At 41.8% G+C, this 19,978-nt stretch overlaps 2 protein-coding genes across 2 annotated transcripts in view; one reads left to right on the top strand and one right to left on the bottom strand.

The window, feature by feature from the left end:
• Positions 1 to 71: 71 nt before the first annotated feature.
• Positions 72 to 10,755, bottom strand: LOC125465269 (beta-1,3-galactosyltransferase 9). The gene is made up of 2 exons (XM_048558550.2): positions 10,639 to 10,755; positions 72 to 1,187 (listed from the first exon to the last, which is right to left on the bottom strand). Exons 1-2 carry the CDS (start codon positions 10,753 to 10,755, stop codon positions 72 to 74), a joined length of 1,233 nt encoding a protein of 410 aa, XP_048414507.2.
• Positions 10,756 to 19,394: 8,639 nt separating this feature from the next.
• The window catches only part of LOC125465545 (kelch-like protein 20), a 43,635-nt gene continuing 43,051 nt past the window's right edge, over positions 19,395 to 19,978 (top strand). The window contains exon 1 of the mRNA XM_048559182.2: positions 19,395 to 19,641. The gene's annotated coding sequence lies outside the window, so the exon portion shown is untranslated. The remainder of the gene's footprint in view (positions 19,642 to 19,978) is intronic.

Below are 19,978 nucleotides of genomic sequence, written 5' to 3'. Positions count from 1 at the left end.
AGGAGGACTTGAACCCATGACCATTTGACTCAGAGAAGAGAGTGCTATTTCTCAAATTACAGCTGTGGGGATTACTGTTTTGGGTGCGTTGGGATGACAGACTCTTCCAAATCTGCACTGCCATGCGATGTGAGCTTGTCCAGATAGGTTAATGCCTTGCACTTGATAAGTCCATAATACGTTTCTAACATAGTACACTGCCTACTGTCATTAATCTCCTCCCAGGCTTCACTCAGTTCCTCACTTTTCATGCCGAAAGAGCTAAAGATGAATTTGTAGCAGCAGCGATTGAAGCGAATGTGCTTGTCCCCAGAAAACCTGGAGCTGTGGATGGGCACCACGCCAGCTTTCCTGGCACAGATTCCAACATATATATCCTCCGGCATCGAGGTCCCCATTGCCATGGAAGCGACAAAAACCTTACGGGCAACGTCCTGTGAGATGACATAGGCGGACGAGCTACAGTAGTCGGGGTAATACTTCCCCGAATACAGGCTGATGGGCACATGGTGTTTGCTGAGAGGGTCTCGAATGGGCACCATCTGGTGGTTGACCCTCCCAATGTAGAGATCCTCTGCATGTCTCTTCAAACTGAGCAGGTATTCCACCAAGCTTCTGTAATTGACAAAGGTCTCTTCATCAGATTTCAGAATGAATAGAGCTTTAGGGCAAAACGTCACGGTCCAGCGCATGATCATAATGGTTTTAAGGACAGCATTGTCAGCTGAGTCTGGGAAAGTGCCTTGAATGACATCCCTGTGGTCTTCATACTCTTTGTCAATCTCCTCTTGGGTTGCCTGCGTTTGAGGGATCCCGATTGCAAATAGCGTCAACAAACCATAACCTTGTACTTGGCTCACATTGGCCCAAGTCTTCCTGATGACCTCCCGTTGTGTTATGTTTCTTGCATTGCTGGAAACTACAGTCAGGAGAAAGAGATCACTGTGACTGCAAGCATCTGTGTTGCTGATGCGAAAAAGCCTGGAGGCATTTCTCTTGACCTGGCCCATGTCTAGTTTCCTGGCTCTCTCTCGGATGTCCAGAGTTTGGGCATCTGTGTAGGTGGTTGGAGAGGACTGGAGTAAGTACTCTTCCACAATGTCAGCCCCAAAGAGCAAGGCATGGAACAGAACCACATTGAAGAGAAGGAAGCACCACTGATGTGTGCGAAGCCTACAGAATAAAAGCTAGTCGAAGAAAAACAAAAAGTATGTTTAGGACAAGTGGAAAAACATCAGGCAGAGCAAACCCATTCTTTTGTAATATTCTTATAAATATTGCCAATTGTCACTCAATCTCATTTCTCATCAACAGAACATCTGGTACCCATCATGTTGTCATTATCTATTCCTGCTAATATTATCCATTAAAGATTAAAACCATTATAGCTAACCCTGACCAATACTCAATACCGAAGTATTGCGTAAGTGTAAAAGTCAACACCCTGAGTTTTGCCATGTAACGTTAATTTTAATATTCTCCTGTCTTAAATGGGAGAACCCCTACTTTTAATGTGAGGAACTCTTAGTTCCAATTCCACCCACAAGGGAGCCACCTTTTCAGCACCCACCCTGTTAAGTTCCCTCAGGACTTTATTGGGTTCAAATGATGACTTCTCCTTCTTATAAAGCTCAATTTATGCATAATTTCTCTTAGCTGGCCTCAATCATCACCTTTCTTCTTCATGTTTTCACCTTTTCAGGAATGAGGGTGCCCCTTCAAAAGCAATGGGGCTTTCAAACTTTAATCCAGTTCAATGCCACCCACTGTCAGCAATTTAACGTATCTTATACTTCCCCATTTATGAAGAGTACCTCCCATTCATACCCGCCATCCTCTCTTGCTTTGTCTGTAGGCACCTGAAATAACTCCACATGGCCGGTACCCTGTCTTCAAGTTATCCTTTAGTTACATGTGCACAGCACTTGATACTGGTCCAGTTTCCTCAGAGCTAGCTTCTAGAGTAAGCGGAACCTCTGACACTCCTGTTTATATCCATCAGCCAGGGCTCCCTGATTGGACCAGATTAACAAAACTCATATCAGGGAACTTGCATTCTATGAAATCCACCTGCTGATCTTGTTCGAATCACTCCAGCACCCACCCTGCGTCTTCAGTCTCCCCATTTATTAACATAAGAGAAAATATAATACGAAATGGATCCTGGACTCATAAAGAATATTACTTCAAGCTTCAAAATGTATTACTGTTACAAATGCTTGAGTTATTATAATACCTTTACAGATAATGAAAGCGCAAACACCAATTTTTTTCACTGTAGATGACACATCTTTGAGAAACTGCTAATGTGTTAGTGCAACCCTTTTAAAAGTGTGAATGAAGGCAAAGAAGACTACTTAGAAAGTTGTAACACATACAAAATCAAAAATGTTCTGCGAAGATTCACCATTTATTCTTAGAAGAAGGAACCACTATACCAAAGAAACATGCACACAACCTACACAATAGGAGCAGAACGAGACCTTTTATTTATTCATTCATAGGATGAGGGCATCACTGACCGGGCAGCATTCATTGCCCCATCCCTAATTGCCCAGAAGGCAGTTAAGAATCAACCACATTGCTGTGGGTCTGGAGTCACATGTAGGCCAGACCAGGTAAGAATGGCAGTTTCCTTCCTTAAAGGACATTAGTGAGCGAGATGGTTTTTTCCTGACAATCGATGATGGTTTCATAGACAACATTAGATTCTTAATTCCAGATTTTTATTGAATTCAAATTTCACTATCTGCCGTGGCAGAGTTCGAATCCAGGTCCCCAGAATGTTATCTGGGCTTTCTCTGGATTAATACCACTAGGCCATTGCCTCCCCATAAGCCCATTCAGCCCCTTGGCCTTCCTCTACCATTCAATAAGACCTTGGCCCTTTGATTCCCCTGCCTACCAAGAATGTATCCATGGTTTCCTTAAAAATATTCAATGTCTCTGCATCCACCTCCTTCTGATGCAGAAGTTTCCAAAGTCATACAACCATCTGAGAGAAATACTTCTCCTCAATCTGTCCTGAGAGTGTGACTCCTAATTTTAGTGTAGTGCCCCCTCTTTTTGGACTGACCTACAAGAGGAAATATCCTTTCCATATCAGTCTTGTCAAGACCATTCAGGATCTGATACACTTCAATCATATCACCCCTCACCCTTTTGAACCTTAGTGGAAATTAGCCCAATCTGCCCAACTTTTCTTCATAAGACAACTTGTTCATTCTAGATATCAATGGAGTAAGTTTTCTCTGAACTGCCTCCAATATATTTATAATCCTCCTTAAGTAAAGAGATCAAAACTACACACATTATTCAAGATGTGATCACATCAATGCCCAGTAAAATCGAAGCATAATGTCCTTACTTTTATATTAAATTCCTCTTGTAAGAAAGGACAGCATTCCATTAACGTTCTTGATTACATGCTGCACCTGCGTACTTATGACACATGTACTAGAAAGCCTAAATCTCTCTGAAATTTGGAATTCTGCAGGGGTTCTCTGTTTAAATAGCACTCTGCATTTTTAGTCTTCCTGCCAAAGTGAACAACCTCACATTTCTCTCACAGTGCACTCCATCTGTCAGATTTTTTCCGCTGTCCAACCATTTGGTCTACAACTTCCTGATGTCTTCCTCACAATGTACTGGCCCTGGAGACTTCCCAGCCCCCTTGTCGATCTGTTTGCTAAGTATCACTTCCCTTTTGATCGTAAAATCATAATGTTACTCTCTTCCCCCCACTTCCTAATTTACAGCTCTTACTGGAATGTTTTTGGTATCGAATCCTACAGCAGAGGAACAGACACTTCATTCCAACTTGTCCATACTGACGAAGTCCCAAATAAATCTTGTCCCATTTGTCAGCATTTGGCCCATATCCCTCTAAAACCCTTCTCATTCATATACCCATCCAGATGCCTTTTAAATGTTGTAATTGTACTAGCCTACACCACTTCCTCTGGCAGCTCATTCCATACATGCACCACCCTCTGTGTGAAAAAGTTGCCCCTTAGGTCCCTTTCAAATCTTTCCCCTCTCACCTTAAACCCATGCTCTCTAGTGTTGGACTCCCCAACCCTAGGAAAAGGACCCTGTTCTTTTCACCCTATCCACGCCCCTCATGATTTTATAACCCTCTGTAAGGTCACCCCTAAGCCTCTGATGCTCCAGGGAAAACAGCTCCAGTCTATTCAGCCTTTCCCTATAGCTCAAACCCTCCAAACGTACAACTATATATCCTTCATCGCGAAGACAGAAGCAAAATATTTGATTGTTTCATTCCACCAATGTTTTGTTATTTACTATTAACTACCCATTCTCACTCTGTAGAGGACAAACGCTCACATTATTTACACTTTTCCTTTCTAAGTACCTTTAGAAACTCATGATATTTTAGTTAATATTCCTTAGCTACCTTTCTCTAAAGCTCTAATCTCTTCCTGCTAAATAACCTTTTAGTTGTTCTGTGTTGCTCTTTATATTCTGACAAATTAGCTGATTGCCACTCATCTCTGCACAGTCATATGCTTTTTTCTTATGTTTGATGCCATTCATTAGGCCACTCAGCCCATTGGCCCTGCTCTGCCATTTAATATTGTCACTGTTAATCAGACACATCAATGCACACACCATCTCCAAAACCTTGTATGCTACTGATAACCAAATATTTATCAACTTCTACTTTAAATGTACTGAAGATTGAGCTTTTACTTTTAGTCAAAAATATGCAACCCTCTATTAAAAATATTCTCCTCTCAGTGAATGGCATCCCATTTATTTTTAAATTATGACCCATGGCTCTAAACTCCCCAACCAGAGAAAGCATCATACCTGCCCTCACCATATCTGTGTTTTGTAGGGTTCAATGAGATCATCTCTTATTCTTCAAAACTCTAGAGAGTACAGGCTAGGTTTGCTCAAACTCTCCCTGTCATCCTTGGAAGAAGTCTGCAAGAACGTTCATTGCACTCTCTCTGTGGTAATAATATTCTTTCTGACATAAGGAAATCAAAAATGCACACAATATTGCAGATGTGGTCTAAACAAGCTTCTATACAATCAAAGCAAGACTTCCTTACTCCTCTATTCAAATTATCTCATGATAAAGGCTCACACTCCCTTAGCCCTCCATAAAGCTTACTGCAGCTGCATGTTAGCCTTCATTAACAGAGCAACAAGGAAGCCTATGTCTGTTTGCACATCTACATTTTTCAACCTTGCTACCATTTAAGCAATTATCCATACATCTGTTTCTCCTGCCAAAGTGAACGATCTGACATCTTTCCACATTATATATTGTCTGCCATGATCTTGCCCAATTACCAAGCCTGTCCAAATCATCCTGAAGTCAATTTACATCTTCGTCACAATGCACACTCCCACTCAACTTTGTATCATCGGCAAATTTGGAAATATTTGGCCCCCATGTCCGAATCATTGATATAATATTCTGTACAGCTGGTGCCCAAGGACTGATCCTTGTGGTACCCTACTATTCACAGCCTGCCAACTGAAGAATTACCCAATTTTATTGCCATTCTGTTTTCTGCCTATTGGCCAATTCTTCACCAAAGCTAGCACAATACTTTCTATCTCATGTCCTTTAAGTTTTCTAACCAAACTCTTGTGGAGGACATTATCAAAATGCCTTCTGGAAATCCCAGAATACCACATTCACAATTTACCTTCAGCAATTTTATCAGTAACATCTTCAAAAAGCTTCTACATATTCATTGAATACACTTTCCCATCTGTAAATTTGTGCTGACTGTGCCCAATCAGATGATTATTATCCAAATGCCCATTTATCACATCCTTCATAATCGAATCTAACATTTTTTCCATATTACTGACAGTTTTGTAGTTCCCGACTTTCCCTCCCACTTATTTCTTAAATCAGAGATGACTTTTGCAAGCTCATGGTCCACAGGGATCATTCCACAGTCTTTATAATTTAGGAAGATAATCACCAACACATCGATTATCGGCAATGTCACCTCCATCAGCACTCTGAGATATAAACAATCAATACCTGGGGACTTATTAACTTTCAGCCTCATTAACTTGTATTATTTATTGGATGTGGGCATCACAGGCTAGACCAGCATTTATTGTCATCACTAATTGCCCAAAGGGCAGTTAAGACACAACCACATTGCTGTGGGTCTGGAGTCACATGTAGGCCAGACCAGGTAAGGATGAAATATATCTTGCCTGGAAACTAAATAGGTTTTTCTGACAATTGACAATGGTTTCATGGTCACCATTTAAAGTTTAATCCCAGATTTTTAATTGAATCCAAGACTGAGATAACACAGCATGAAGCTGAATGAAGACAGCAGGCCAAGCAGCATCAGAGGAGCAGGAAAGTTTGACGTTTCGGGTCAAGACCCTTCTTCAGAAATGGGGGAGGGTAGGTGGTTATGAAATAAATAGGGAGACGGGGGAGGCGGATAGAAGATGGATAGAGAAGATGATAGGTGTACAGGAGACAGACAGGTCAAAAAGGCAGGGTTACAGCCAGTGAAAGTGAATGTAGGTGGGGAGTTAGAGAGGGGATAGGTCGCTCCAGGGGAGACGGACAGATCAAGGAGGCGGGATGAGGTTAGTGGGTAGGAGATGGGGTAGGGGCTTGAGGTGGGAGGAGTGGTTAGGGAGGTGGGGACGAGCTGGGCTGGTTTTGGGATGTGGTCGGGGGAGAGGAGATTTTGAAGCTTGTGAAGCCCACATTGAATATGAGTTGCGGTTCCTGCATCTTACGGGTGGCATCATCGTGGCAATGCAGGAGGCAATGTCTGTCTCCTCTCACCCTATCTTACATGTTATCTGAGATTCTCCAGCATCGGCAGTTCCTACTGTCTCTGCATGCAGATTGAAGTGCTTCCCCTAATTTCTTTAGTTAACCAGGGATATTTCAGCCACCTGTAAGTAGTTTTCATTATAGTTGAATGCAGTTATTCAGAGTGTTCCTAAAATATTCCTTTACATGTCTGCCAGTTTCTCTAACCCCTGGCCTAGCATGCCAGCTCATTTCAGCTATCTCAGCTCACATGCCCACAAGGCTACCCTTAGTTAGGTTTACTCTATTAGCATGAGACCCAGTCTTCTCCCTTTCAAACTGGATGTGAAACTCAATCATATTACTGTCACTGTTACCTTGGGCTGCCTGATCTCTGAGACCACGAATTAATCATGCCTCATTACACAATATTGAGTACAATATAACCTGCTCACCGATCAGTCCCAAAACATGTTGTTCTAAAAAAATCACCTCATAAGATTGAGAAAGCTGTCTTCAAAATATTTATACATTTGGGAAGGGAGAAAAGTAAGAGAAATTTATCATTTCATACCATCATGTCAGGGCCTTTATAGGTAATTCCCTAAATATACTTTTGTGTTTCAACGACTATACTAGCCTAAAGTGCAGAGCCTTAAAGCTGATATCAACATTAATGAACATCTTTCTGGTGATGGGATCCTCTCTGATTCTGAAACTTCTTTATGAGGCAAAATGAAACTGTATGATGTAAAATGTGCAGTTACTGGATGAGTAATGTTCTCCACATTTATTTTTAGATGTTGCCAAGGTAAGACACTTTAATATTCTTTGTTAGTCATAAGAAATCAGAATAGAGTAAACCATGCAGCCCCTCAAACTGTTCAATGAAATCACAGCTGATCCAACATTCCTCATGTCCACTTTTATGCCTTTATCCCATAACCCTTCAATCCCCTACTGACCGAGAATCTATCTATCTTAGCCTTAAACATATACAGGGACTGTGCAGCCACAGCTTTCGGAGGCAAGCCATTTTAACGTTGCCCCCGAATCAACACTTTTTGCTAAAATATCGCAACACCCTTACCTGCATGGTGAGCTCAATCACATCACGTTCCAGAAGAATAAAGCCTCAATGATGTAAAGTTACCTGGCCTTGCTGCTCTCTGTCTGCTGAACGGATATCTTGCGCCAATCTTTACTGTGCAATACCAAAATAAAGGAAGATATTGTTTGGTCAGCCCAATTCATGCACTCATGGAATGAAACCCTATAGCTTGTTTACAGATCAAATACCTGGGAATGGGAACAAGAATCAGGTGAAAGGCAGACAACAAATTATTCAGGGTAGACTTTGTCCGATTGCAACCTTTTCCATTCGCATTTGCTACCTTACCTGAACTTGCACAACATGAAACAGAGTACAATGTACATTTCTTGACTGGATATTTATTCCTCCTCCATGCAGGTTGTGTTGTTGAAAGTAAACTTGCACCAGGTGAATTATTTAGTACCAAGGAGGCAATGGATAACCTTGGATATCGAATATCAGGACCACAGAGCCAAGTTAATTAGATAGAAATCAATAGTGCTTCAGGACTCCCAAAGCGAAATGAATATTATGTACAACAAATTCAATTGAATGATCATGTTTATTGCATTACAGAATGCTTAATGAATGGAGTCTACAATGATGATATTTATCAATGACTTACTCAATATAAATTATAATTTCAATAGTTGTTAAGATTCTTAGTTTCATTACAGGTAGCTGAGATCAATAGAATAAATTATTGTCTTTATTTGAAGTGGCTTACTTTCACTTGGAAAATGTTGTGCTCATTGGGCTTTTCTTTCATAATTTTACAAGATCAGGAATATTCTGTAAATAAGCCCTGAGACAAGACTTATTGATTAAAATGGGATAAGATTTCTTTTTGTGGCAAATTAAGTTGTGTATTATTGGGACCTGAGCAGTGACACCAGACCAGACTTTATTTGACCAATTGTTCATTAGGACGTCATCTTGATGTACTGTATACTTTGTTGCCAATGATAAATTGTACCATCCCCAAAGTATCTTAGCTACGTAGAACACTGTCCTTCAGTATATTTATATACAGTACCAAAGCCAGAACAGAAATTTCTGGAGAAACTCAGCAGAACAGACAGCATCTGTAGAGAGAAAACAGAATTAATGTTTCAGGCCTGGTGACCCTTCTTCAGAATCACTTACATAGAGTGTTGTATTTAATCCTGATGTAAAACTAACAAATTTAACAGTTTTATTGAAAAAGGAAAGGAGACAAAAAGGTTAACTGTAGGTTAGGTATCCCTCCGGAGGGAGGAGGATAACTTCTTCAGGTAACCTCTCTGATGAAGGGTTTCGGCCTGAAACGTCAGCTTTTGTGCTCCTGAGATGCTGCTTGTCCTGCTGTGTTCATCCAGCTCCACACTTTGTTAACTGTAGGTTAACTTGCTTAAGACCTGTAACTGGTAAAATGTTACAGTCTATTATAAAGAATGTAACATCAGAATATTTAGAAATGCATAACATGATTAAGCAGAGTAATATTGTTTTCTAAAGGGGAAGTCATGACTGATAAATTTATTAGAATTCTGTGAAGAGGTAACAATCAGGATAGATGATGGGGAAACAGTGGATATAATTTATTTGAAATATCAGAAGGTGTTTTATAATCTTAGAATCCCTATATTGTGGAAGCGGGCCAATCTGCCCATTGAGTCTGCCAACACTCCGAAGAGCATCATATCCAGACACAGCCCTGCATTTCCCATGGCTAATCCACCTAGCCTGCACATCCCTGGATACAATGAACAACTTAGCATGGCCAATCAACATAACCTGCACGTGCTTGGACTGTAGAAGGAAACCAGAACACCCGGAGGAAACCCTTGCAGAAACAAGGAGAACATAAGAGCGTAAGAACATAAGAACTAGGAGCAGGCATAGGCCATCTGGCCCCTCGAGCCTGCCCTGCCATTTAATAAGATCATGGCTGATCTTTTTGAGACTCTGCCCCACTTACCCGCCCGCACACCATAGCCCTTAATTCCTTTACTGTTCAAAAATTTATCTAGCCTTGCCTTAAACACATTCAGCGAGGTACCTTCAACCGCTTCACTGGGCAGGAAATTCCACAGATTCACAACCCTTTGGGTGAAGTAGTTCCACCTGACCTCAGTCCTACATCTGCCTCTCTTTATTTTGAGGCTGTGCCCTCAAGTCCAGGTTTCACCTGCTAGTGGAAACAACCTCCCTGCCTCCACCTTGTCTATTCCCTTCATAATCTTATATGTTTCTATAAGATCTTCCCTCATCCTTCTGAATTCCAATGAGTATAATCCCAGACTACTCAGTTTCTCCTCATCATCTAACCTTCTCAACTCTGGAATCGACCGAGTGAATCTCCTCTGCACCCTCTCCAGTGCTAGTACATCCCTTCTCAAGTAAGGAGACTAGAACTGCACACAGTACTCCAGGTACGGCCTCAGCAGGACCCTGTACAGCTGCAGCATAGCCTCCCTGTTTTTCAACTCCATCCCTTTAGCAATGACAGACAAAATTCCGTTTGCCTTTTTAATTACTGTACCATTTTTACATGCATTAGCTATTCTATGTTTATTGCCTGCCCCACCACGATGTCATTATTTGGTGGCCTATAGACCACACCTATCAGTGACTTCTTCTCCCTGCTATTCCTAATTTCCACCCAAATGAATTCAACGTCTTGTTCAGTAGAACCTATATCATCTCTCACTACCGCCCTGATATCATCCTTAAAAATCAGAGCAACACCATCTCCCTTAGCTTCCTGTCTGTCCCTCCATACAGTTTGATGCCCCTGGATATTTAACTCCCAGTCATGATCATCCTGTAACCACGTCTCAGTAATGGCCACTAAATCATAGCCATTTGCCATGATTTGCACCATGAACTCATCCACCATGTTTCGAATGCTCCGAGCATTCAGATAAAGTGCCCTTATGCCAGTTTTTGCATCTTCTTTTTGAGTCCTATCACCTCCATTACTAACAACTCTTGAGTTCTCCTTCCTGTTAACATTTTTCCCAGTTTTCATTGGAGTTGAAGCTTCCTCGTCACCTGCTAACCTGCTGCTTTGCCTTCCATTAATTGTTATACTCCCTCTACACTTGCTCCTCCCTTCCCCCCAATTACTAGTTTAATGCCCTATTAACCACCCTATTTACCTTTGTCACCAGAACAATGGACCTGGCCCTATTCAGGTGGAGTCCATCCCAGCAATATAGATCCCTTCTGTCCCAGAACTGATGCCAGTGCCCCCGAAAAGGAAACCCTCTTTCCCACACCACTCTTTTGGCCACGCGGTTACTTCCTGTGCCAATTTGCATGTGGCTCGGGCAGCAATCCAGAGATTATGACCCTTGAAGTCCTGTTTTTTAATTTTGTTGCCAGCTTTTCATAATCCCGAAACAGGTCTTTTTTTCCTAGTCCTGCCCATGTGGTTGGTAACTACATGGACCATAACAACTGGATCCTCCCCCTCCCTCTCTAGTATTCTCTCAAGCTAGTTAGAGATGCCTCACACCCTGGCACAGGGTAGGCAACACACCATGCGGGATTCTCTATCCTGCTCGCAAAGGATACTGTCTATCCTGTTGTAAATGGGATCCTCCACAACTACAATCCGTCCTTTATCTCTGCCCCTCGTGAATGGCCTCCTGGACCATGGTGTCATGGTCAGTTGACTCATCCTTCCTGCAGCCCTGTTCCTCATCCACGCAGGGAGCAAGTGCCTCATACCTGTGGGACAACGTCTAGGGCTGCAGCTCCTGTGTTCCTGGCTGCAGGGTCCCTCTGTCTGCCTCACTCGCAGTCACACACTGCTGTACCTGCCTGCCGATCGAATTAACATTGGTTAATCTACCAGACGTGACTGCCTCCTGGAACACAGTATCCAAGTATCTCTCCCCCTCCCAGATGTGCCGCAGTGTTTGGAGTTCGGATTCCAGCTCATCAATTTTGAGCCGGAGCTCCTCAAGCAGCCAACACTTGCTGCAGATGTGGTCACTGCCGTTCTCAATGGGATCAGCCAGCTCCCACATCATTCAGCTACATACAAACTTCGCACAGACAGCAGCTCAAGGTGGGTCCCTGGCGTTGCGATGAAGTAGTAATGATCATTGAGCTACTATGCCGTCCCACAGGGTGTGAAGGATGGGGTGGTGGGGGCGTGTGGGGGGGGGGGGGGTGGCAAAATATGAAACACATTATGCTACTTGATAAGGTATGAGTCCATGGTGTTGGAGATAGTATATTAGCATGGATAGAGGATTGAGAGACCGGATGTTGGGAAAATGGGGGCATTTTCACGTTGGCAGCCTGTAACAAATGGTGTGCCACAGGGATCTGGCAAGGACCACAATTATTTGCTATATATATTAATGATTTGGATGAGGAAAGTGAATGTTCCATGGCCAAGTTTTCAACTGACACAACATACTAGGAAGGCAAGTGGTGAGGATGAGACAAAAGTCGGCAGAGGGATATAGGCAGGTTAAGCAAGTGGACAAAATCTTGGCAGATGGAATATAATGTGGGAAAATGTGAGGTTATGCACTTTGGCAGGAAGAAAAAAGGTGATAACTGTTATTTAAATGGAGAAGGACCACAGAAAGCTACAAAACAGAGGTTTTAGGGTCCTCACCAATGATTCAAGAAGCTCCCATCCAAGTTCAGCAAGTCATAGGGGAAGCAAATGGAATGTAGCCCTTTATTTTACAGGAAGTAGAGTATAAAAGTAGGGAGGTTTGCTTCAAACTGTACAAGTCAGAACAGTTGTGTGAACAGTTGTGGTCCCTTTATCTAAGGAAAGGTATACTGGTATTAGAAGCAGTCCAGCGAAAGTTGACTAGGTTGATCCAGGTGTGGAGGGACTGTCTTATGAGGAGAGGTTGAGTAGATTGGTCCTGTGCTCCTTGGAATACAGAAGAATGAAACATATTCTTAGGGAAACTTGACAGGGTAGGTCTAGAAATGTTGTTTCCCCTTGTGGGAGAATCCAGGATAAGAGGGTATCATCTCAGAACAAGGGTTGCATATTTAAGACACGGGTGAGGAGGAATTTCCTCTCTCAGAAAGAAGTGAATCTAAGGAATATTTTATCGCAGAAGGATATGAGGCTGGTTTGAAAAGTATACACAAGACTGATGTAGACAACTTTTTAATCAGTACGGGAGTCATGAGTTATGGGGAAAAGGCAGGAAAATGGGGTCAAGGATTATTAAAGCAGCTTATTGTCTGATGGACCAGACTTGAAGGGCTGAATGACCTACTTCTGCTCTTACATCTTATGGGTATGGTAAAGGCACTAAACAGTATGAAAGAACTGAAACTCACATCTCCATGTGCAACATCTCTTACTGAAAGTCTGTGAAACAGAAAACCTCTCTGTCCTTTAGAAAAATCATTAATTCATTATCTAATAATGTTATTTCTCTTGTGTATACTGTTTATTAATAGATAAATATGAAAAGATAGCTGAACCCGGTTTAGTTTGAAAGCGCATTACTTGTGGCATTCTGATCCCTTGGAAGAATATTTTGAGCACCTCATGTATTCTCGAATAAGTGCTTCATTGTGATTGAAGGATAAATCTCAAAATGGCTAAGAGTATACTTTCATCGTGAGAAGACAAAGAAGCAGGTTTTAGTTTGCAAAATGCTTGGCTTGTCTGTAGAAACTGTTATCTGGTCAGGAACAAGCGGGGTCAGATGGATCACAAATGTGACAAGCCTGTTGTTCATTTCTGCCCATCAGTGATAGAAGGTAGTACTTGTGGAGCAATGGGATTATTCCAACCTCTGGACTAGGAGGCCTGGATTCAAGTCCCACATGCTCCAGAGGGGTGTGTGTAATAGCATTGCTTGTTAGGTTGACTAGAAAATTTTAAAAATGCATGAAAGCAATAGAAATTCTGTTTTTTTCATTATTTATTGGGAAAGGCCAATTTTTCAAACCATTTGGCTATCACATGACTAAGGTGGAGTTGAATGGCTTAAGTGTCAATTCAGATCCTTGGTAATCAAGATAAGTTATCACGTTGCTTTTCTGATGAGATGTGTGTCGATAACAATCATCATTTGTGACAGTAAATGAAGAAGGTACAGTCCTAGAACAAGCTTGTAGCATTAAATAAGATAATGCTAAGATAAGTTCTGAAAAAGTAAACATTGAAGCCACATTAGCTCCTATAAATCTGAGGATGTTACAGTGTTTTGGTGGAAGAGGCTGAGGTCAATACTAGCCTTTACAACGAACTGTTGCATTCTGTACAGATCTTGAAAGTTCTTAGTAATTATGCCAGATTATTAATGCAAGTGTTATAATTCTATAGTTGTTGCCATCATACAATAAATCATCCTGTTAACTAAAACAAGTGCCTCCTCTGTTTAGATTCACCAGTGGTCTTTCCAGAACTATTCACAATTAGACAGTGTCTAGACACAGTATAGGTTTATACCAAAGATGAAGGAGGATTAGTGGCAGCAAACTACCTCAACCAGGGTACTAGCATTGTGGTTTTGAATTCCATGCAGCAATCCACATTATGGGAAAAACTTCCAGGAGAAACTGAAGCAAGTTTTTTTTAAAGTAGAAATCAGGAGCTAGCAATTAGCTGGAGGAAGAGACTGGAACAGTCTTGGAAGCGACAACAGGGCTAGCTACACACTCAAAAGATAAAACCTCACTGCGATGCTGGTAAGAAGCACAGGGAGCAGACTGTGAACTAGAAAAAGAGAGAAAATATCAGCTTCTCTTATGAAAGGAGAGAGACCTTTGCAAAGGAGGCTCTGTAAGGAGTCCTGACCAGCCTGACCTGCTGTGTTCTTCCAGCTCCACACTGTATTGACACTGACTCCAGCATCTGTAGTTCTTGCTATGTCTGAGAGACCCTCTAAGGGCCAAGGAAGGAATAAGGCTCTGCAACTCAAATTAGATATTATTAAGGGGAAGGGGATGGCTGATTGTAAATGGTGTAAAGGTCAGAGACATAAGGCAAGGCAACGTAAAAGAGATTTTTCAAGAATATGTTTCATGAGGCACAGCTGTAAAGGACACTGATAAGACCAGAAAAGTAATTTCTACCAGAGCTACAGAATTGTGAAGGCCACAGAATCTATTTAAGCTAGAAAAAGAGAAAATTTACAGAAATCTAATGAAAGAGGATAGCAGAAGAAATAAAGTCAGGAGAAATTAAAGATCAAGCAGGACTGGGATTAAGGAATTAAACTGTGATTTCAACAAGAAGATTTATAAATGGAATAGCAAAAGGAATTTATTTAACAACTTGTGTAGAAGGAAGTGCTTGCTGTTTTAGATTGTAAATGGCGGGAAAACACAATATGACTTGGGAAAAATTGGAAAATTCTTGGCTCCAGAAAGTAGGAATAAGCAGCTATCCATCATTTTGATAGCTGAAAAAGTGGGAAAACACACTAAGCAGTTTAGAGATATGGTATTACAAAGAAACAGATTTTTAAAAAGCTTGAAAGTAGTAAATTATTTCAGAGCAACCGATAATACACTTTAAAACTTTATTTAAGAATTCATTTTTACAGAAATAGTGTTAGAAGACTTAACAAATAAAAGAAATACTGTAACATTGCTGGTGTACAGATTCTAGCCAGCTCCACAGTTGTTTGATTTAAAACAACATTGGTGAATATAAAAGCAAAGAACATCAGATTTACATGACATGAGACAGATTTTAAATTCCTTCATAGTTATGACGTTCATCAGCACATTGAAATTGAAAAATACAACATATTTTCTAGTAAACGTAAGGGTAGAGAAGTACCACACTGAACACAAGATTGGACTTCAATGAGGCACCAGTTCTTCAAATTTAAATTAAGACACATGCTGAGCAATAAGTTAATACATTATTATCTTTGGTGGATATGATTGCAGATAATATTATTAACAGGCAAAACATCAAAGAGGTATAGAGCCTTTTTAAGAGATATTAAATGTTTATTGAAATCATTATTTTAATGTAAGATAAAATGAAACTCTTGAATGAGAAAGATTGAACAAAGAAGTTCAGCTTCCAACATGAAGCGTTGAAGTCAGATTTAATGAGACAGTAGGAACCATTTCAACACCACCTCCCACTCCTTGGACGACATGTCCATCCTGGGCCTCCTGCATTGCCACAATGATGCCACCTGAAAGCTGCATGAACAGCATCCCATATTTCGCTTGGGAACCCTGCAGCCCAAGGGTATCAATGTGGACTTCACAAGCTTCAAAATCTCCCCTCCCCCGACTGCATCCCAAAACCAGCCCAGGTCATCCCTGCCTCTTGAACCATTCCTCCCAGCTCAAGCCCCACTCCTGTCTCCTACTCACTAATCTCATTTTTCCTCCTTGACCTGTCCATCCTCCCAGGACCGACCTATCCCCTCCCCATCTCTTTACTGGCCCCTTTACTGGCTCCAATCCTGCTTCTTTGACCTATCTGTCTCCTCTCCAAGTACCTTCTCCTTTATCCATCTTCTATCCGCCTCCGTCTCTCCCTATCTATTTCATAATCCCCATGCCCTCCCACATTTCTGAAAAAGGGTCTCGATCCGAAACGTCGGCTTTCCTACTCCTGTGATGCTGCTTCACGGGCTGTATTCATCCAGCTCTACATCTTGTTATCTCAGATCTAATGAGAGATTGAATTTATGTTTAAATTCTTAATGAAATTTTATCAGATTTCTTATTGCCCAAGGAAGATTTAAATTTCATAAAGCTATTCAAATTCTGCTGGAATGAGAAACAGAAAGGCTCATAGATCATGGAAGAAGAAGGTCAACACAACCTCAAGAGAGCAGCAGAATTTATTTACCTTACACTGTTGGGGCAATACAGCAAGGCAAATGAAAAGCCTTCTAAGGAAACCAGCCAAATGTGTAATGCAAAAAGAAATGTCAGCTCTGAAGGACCACAAGAAGTTACAGGTACAGACAATGTCCAGCTATTACTAAATATTGCTACATTTGCAAAACATTAGATCACTTTCAGAAGATGCAAAGATGTGGCATAGTTTCAGAACAGCGGAAACAGCAATAGTCACACTGTAAAGAGATCTACTCTGTAAAAAATACACTACTATTGGAAAAGATCTTACTATTTGATCAGATACTTCCATTGAAGAAGCATTTCTAGGGCTACCAGCCAATCCAGAAGAGACAGAGCTTGTATCTACCAATGGGCGTCCAGTTGGTTTTGTGCATGATACAGTGCGATGTGTTATTGTCTGATAATACCACTTACATGGCTGAAGGAGCAAAGATTACAGCCAAAAGGCATAAGACTCCAAGTAGGATAACTGTCAGAAAAACAACTGATTCGATACAAATTACTCTATAACAAAATGCAAAAAAGAGAGTTGTAAATTTGTATGTTGTTCACAATTGGCTAACTTTATTTTCTGGAATATCTCAACCAAAACATTGCAGAATCACATGAGTGTTATGCATCAAAAAAAGGTCATTCACCAAACAAAAGAGCTCTGGCTCTTCATATGATCATCATGATCTTCTGTCAATATCTTGCTTTGTCCTTGCATCCCATCCATTGTTTGGATTTAATTAATTGTTCAACGCCTTCTTGAATGCCTGAGTTGAATCAGCCTCATCCTCCATATGTCCAGGCAGTGCATACCATATCCAAAGCACTCAGTATATGAAAATGTTTTCTCTTGCATCGCATTTGTTCCTTTTGCCAACCATTTTAAATCTGCACCTTCTAGTTATAGAGTCACAGAGCTGTACAGCATGGAAATATACCCTTCAGTCCAACTTGTCCATGCTGACCAGATATCCTAAATTAATCCAGTCGGATTTGACAGCATTTGGTCCATAAGCGCTTCCTATTCATCTCCCAATCCAGATGCCTTTTAAATGTTGGAATTGTACCAGCCTCCACCAGTTCATCTGGCAGCTCATTCCACACAAGCATCAGCCTCTGCAAGAAAAAGTTTCCCTTTAGATTCCTTTTTAATCTTTCCCCTTTCACTGTAAACATGTGCTCTCTAGTTTTGGTCGCCCCCACCCCAGGGGGAAGACCTTGTCTATTTACCCTATCCATGCCTCCGATGATTTTATAAACTTCTATAAAGTCACCCCTCAGCTCCGAAGCTCCAGGAAAAATAGCCCCAGCCTATTCAGCCTGTCTCTGTAGCTCAAACCCTCCAATCCTGGCAACATCCTTATAAATCTTTTATGAATCCTTTCAAGTTTCACAACATCTTTCCTATAATAGGGAGCCCAGAATTCTTCATCACTTTACAATTGAGAACAGTTTCTCCAAAACTACTCTGTCCAAGCACACGATTTTGAAAACCTTGCCAGATCACCTCTTAGCCGTTTTTTTCCCCAAAGGGAACAGTTCCAATATCTTCCACCTATCCTCATAACTGAATTTTTCAAACCCTGAACCACACTTTTAAATCAATTCTGCACTCTCACCAATGCGGTCACATCCTTTCTATATAGATGAGACAATGTGCCACAAAATGGGATAGAAGAGGTAGATGTTTCATGAAAATGAAACAAAGAATTAGTAACCAAAAACAAAAATATCTGGAAAATCTCAGCAGGTCTGGCAACATCCGTGGAGAAAAAGCAGAGTTAGTGTTTCAGGTTCAGTGGCCCTTCTTGAAGGCTGAAAGAAAAATTTGAAGAATTCAATTCTGAAAATTGGTGACTGAACCCAACCCCTGAACTTTGCTTTCTCTCTCTCCACGGTGCTGCCAGACCTGCTGAGCTTTTCCAGCAACTTTTGTTCTGGGGTGTTTAATGAACTAGCGCTGACACCATTGGCTGAAGGTCCTTCTTTCTGCGAAATAACAACTCTGTGACGCTATAATGTGGACTGCAGAACTATACATAATGTTCTGGATGAATTCTAACAAACGTTATCCTCATGGGAAGAGTTGGAAGAGGTCAACAACCTCCCAGAGTACAGCTGCGGTCTACAGGCGTGGCACTGGAAAAGCACAGCAGGTCAAACTGCATCAGAGGAGCAGGAAAAGCAAAGTTTCGGGCTAATGCCCTTCATCCGGACTCGTAAGAGAGGAACGGTCCAGATAGACGGAGTAGTCCAGGGACGATGAGATACAGCAATTATTAGGTCCGAGATGGTTGGGTGATTGATGGCTTTACTGTCCAATGGAAACGCGGACTGAAGATGAAAGTCAATAAGAATGAGGGGCGGGATTCAACGAGGGTGATTGGCAGTTTTATTATCCAATCCAAATGCGTAACGGTGTGGGGGCGGACTCTCGTCGGGTCAATGGCCACAGGTCTGCCATTAAAAATCCAATATGGACAGATAGGCAACGATATGAACCAATGACAATGTGGAAACTGCTCATGGATTGGAAAGGTCGCTGGTTTGCTGTCCAATCACATAGCTGTGCTCGGAGCTTTTAAGATGCGGGGCGGGACCCAAGTGGAGCGACTGGCAGCTGTATTGTCCAATCAGTGCGCAGTATGTGGAGGCTGGTGCTGATGGAAAGCCAATGAGAATGGCCGGTGGGCGGGACTTGAGGTGCGTGTGCCCTGAGGGGTGGGGAAAGGAGTGAACAGGAATGAGTGTTGATGGCGAGAGGTCGTTAGTCCGTAGAGTGAGGGAAAGTTCCTTACCGTTGTCCGCCTGAAGAGTTTGTCAAGGTGTGAATGTTCGTGTGCTGTTTTGTGATGGAGTTGCGGGACTGGGAGGTGGCCGGGCCGCTGCCTCGGGGTCGGATGCTGTTGCTGACCCAGTGAATCGTCTCCGGCCTCAGACCCCCTTCTGGGTAAGTTTCAGCGTCGTTATAAACTAGTGATATTAGAACGGCGGTCAGTATTGGAAATGGTTTTGAGCATGGGGTAAGGGATTTGCAACGAAAGTGGAAATAAATGGGGGAGGAATCGACGGGAGGTTTGCAATCATTTACGTGAACAATGCTAGTACGGGCGCGATGGGCTGAGCGGACTCCTGTGCTATCTTGTAATCATTTGGCGCCACCTGATAAATAATAAATCTGTTTAATCTACACATCCATGAACACTACAGGCAATTTAGCATGACCAATCCACCTCAACCTGCACATCTTTGGACTGTGGGAGGGAACCGGAGCACCTGGAGGACAC

The sequence above is a fragment of the Stegostoma tigrinum genome, chromosome 29, assembly GCF_030684315.1.
Source record: "Stegostoma tigrinum isolate sSteTig4 chromosome 29, sSteTig4.hap1, whole genome shotgun sequence".
Lineage (NCBI taxonomy): Eukaryota > Metazoa > Chordata > Chondrichthyes > Orectolobiformes > Stegostomatidae > Stegostoma > Stegostoma tigrinum.
This window is presented reverse-complemented; position numbering and strand designations above follow the sequence as displayed.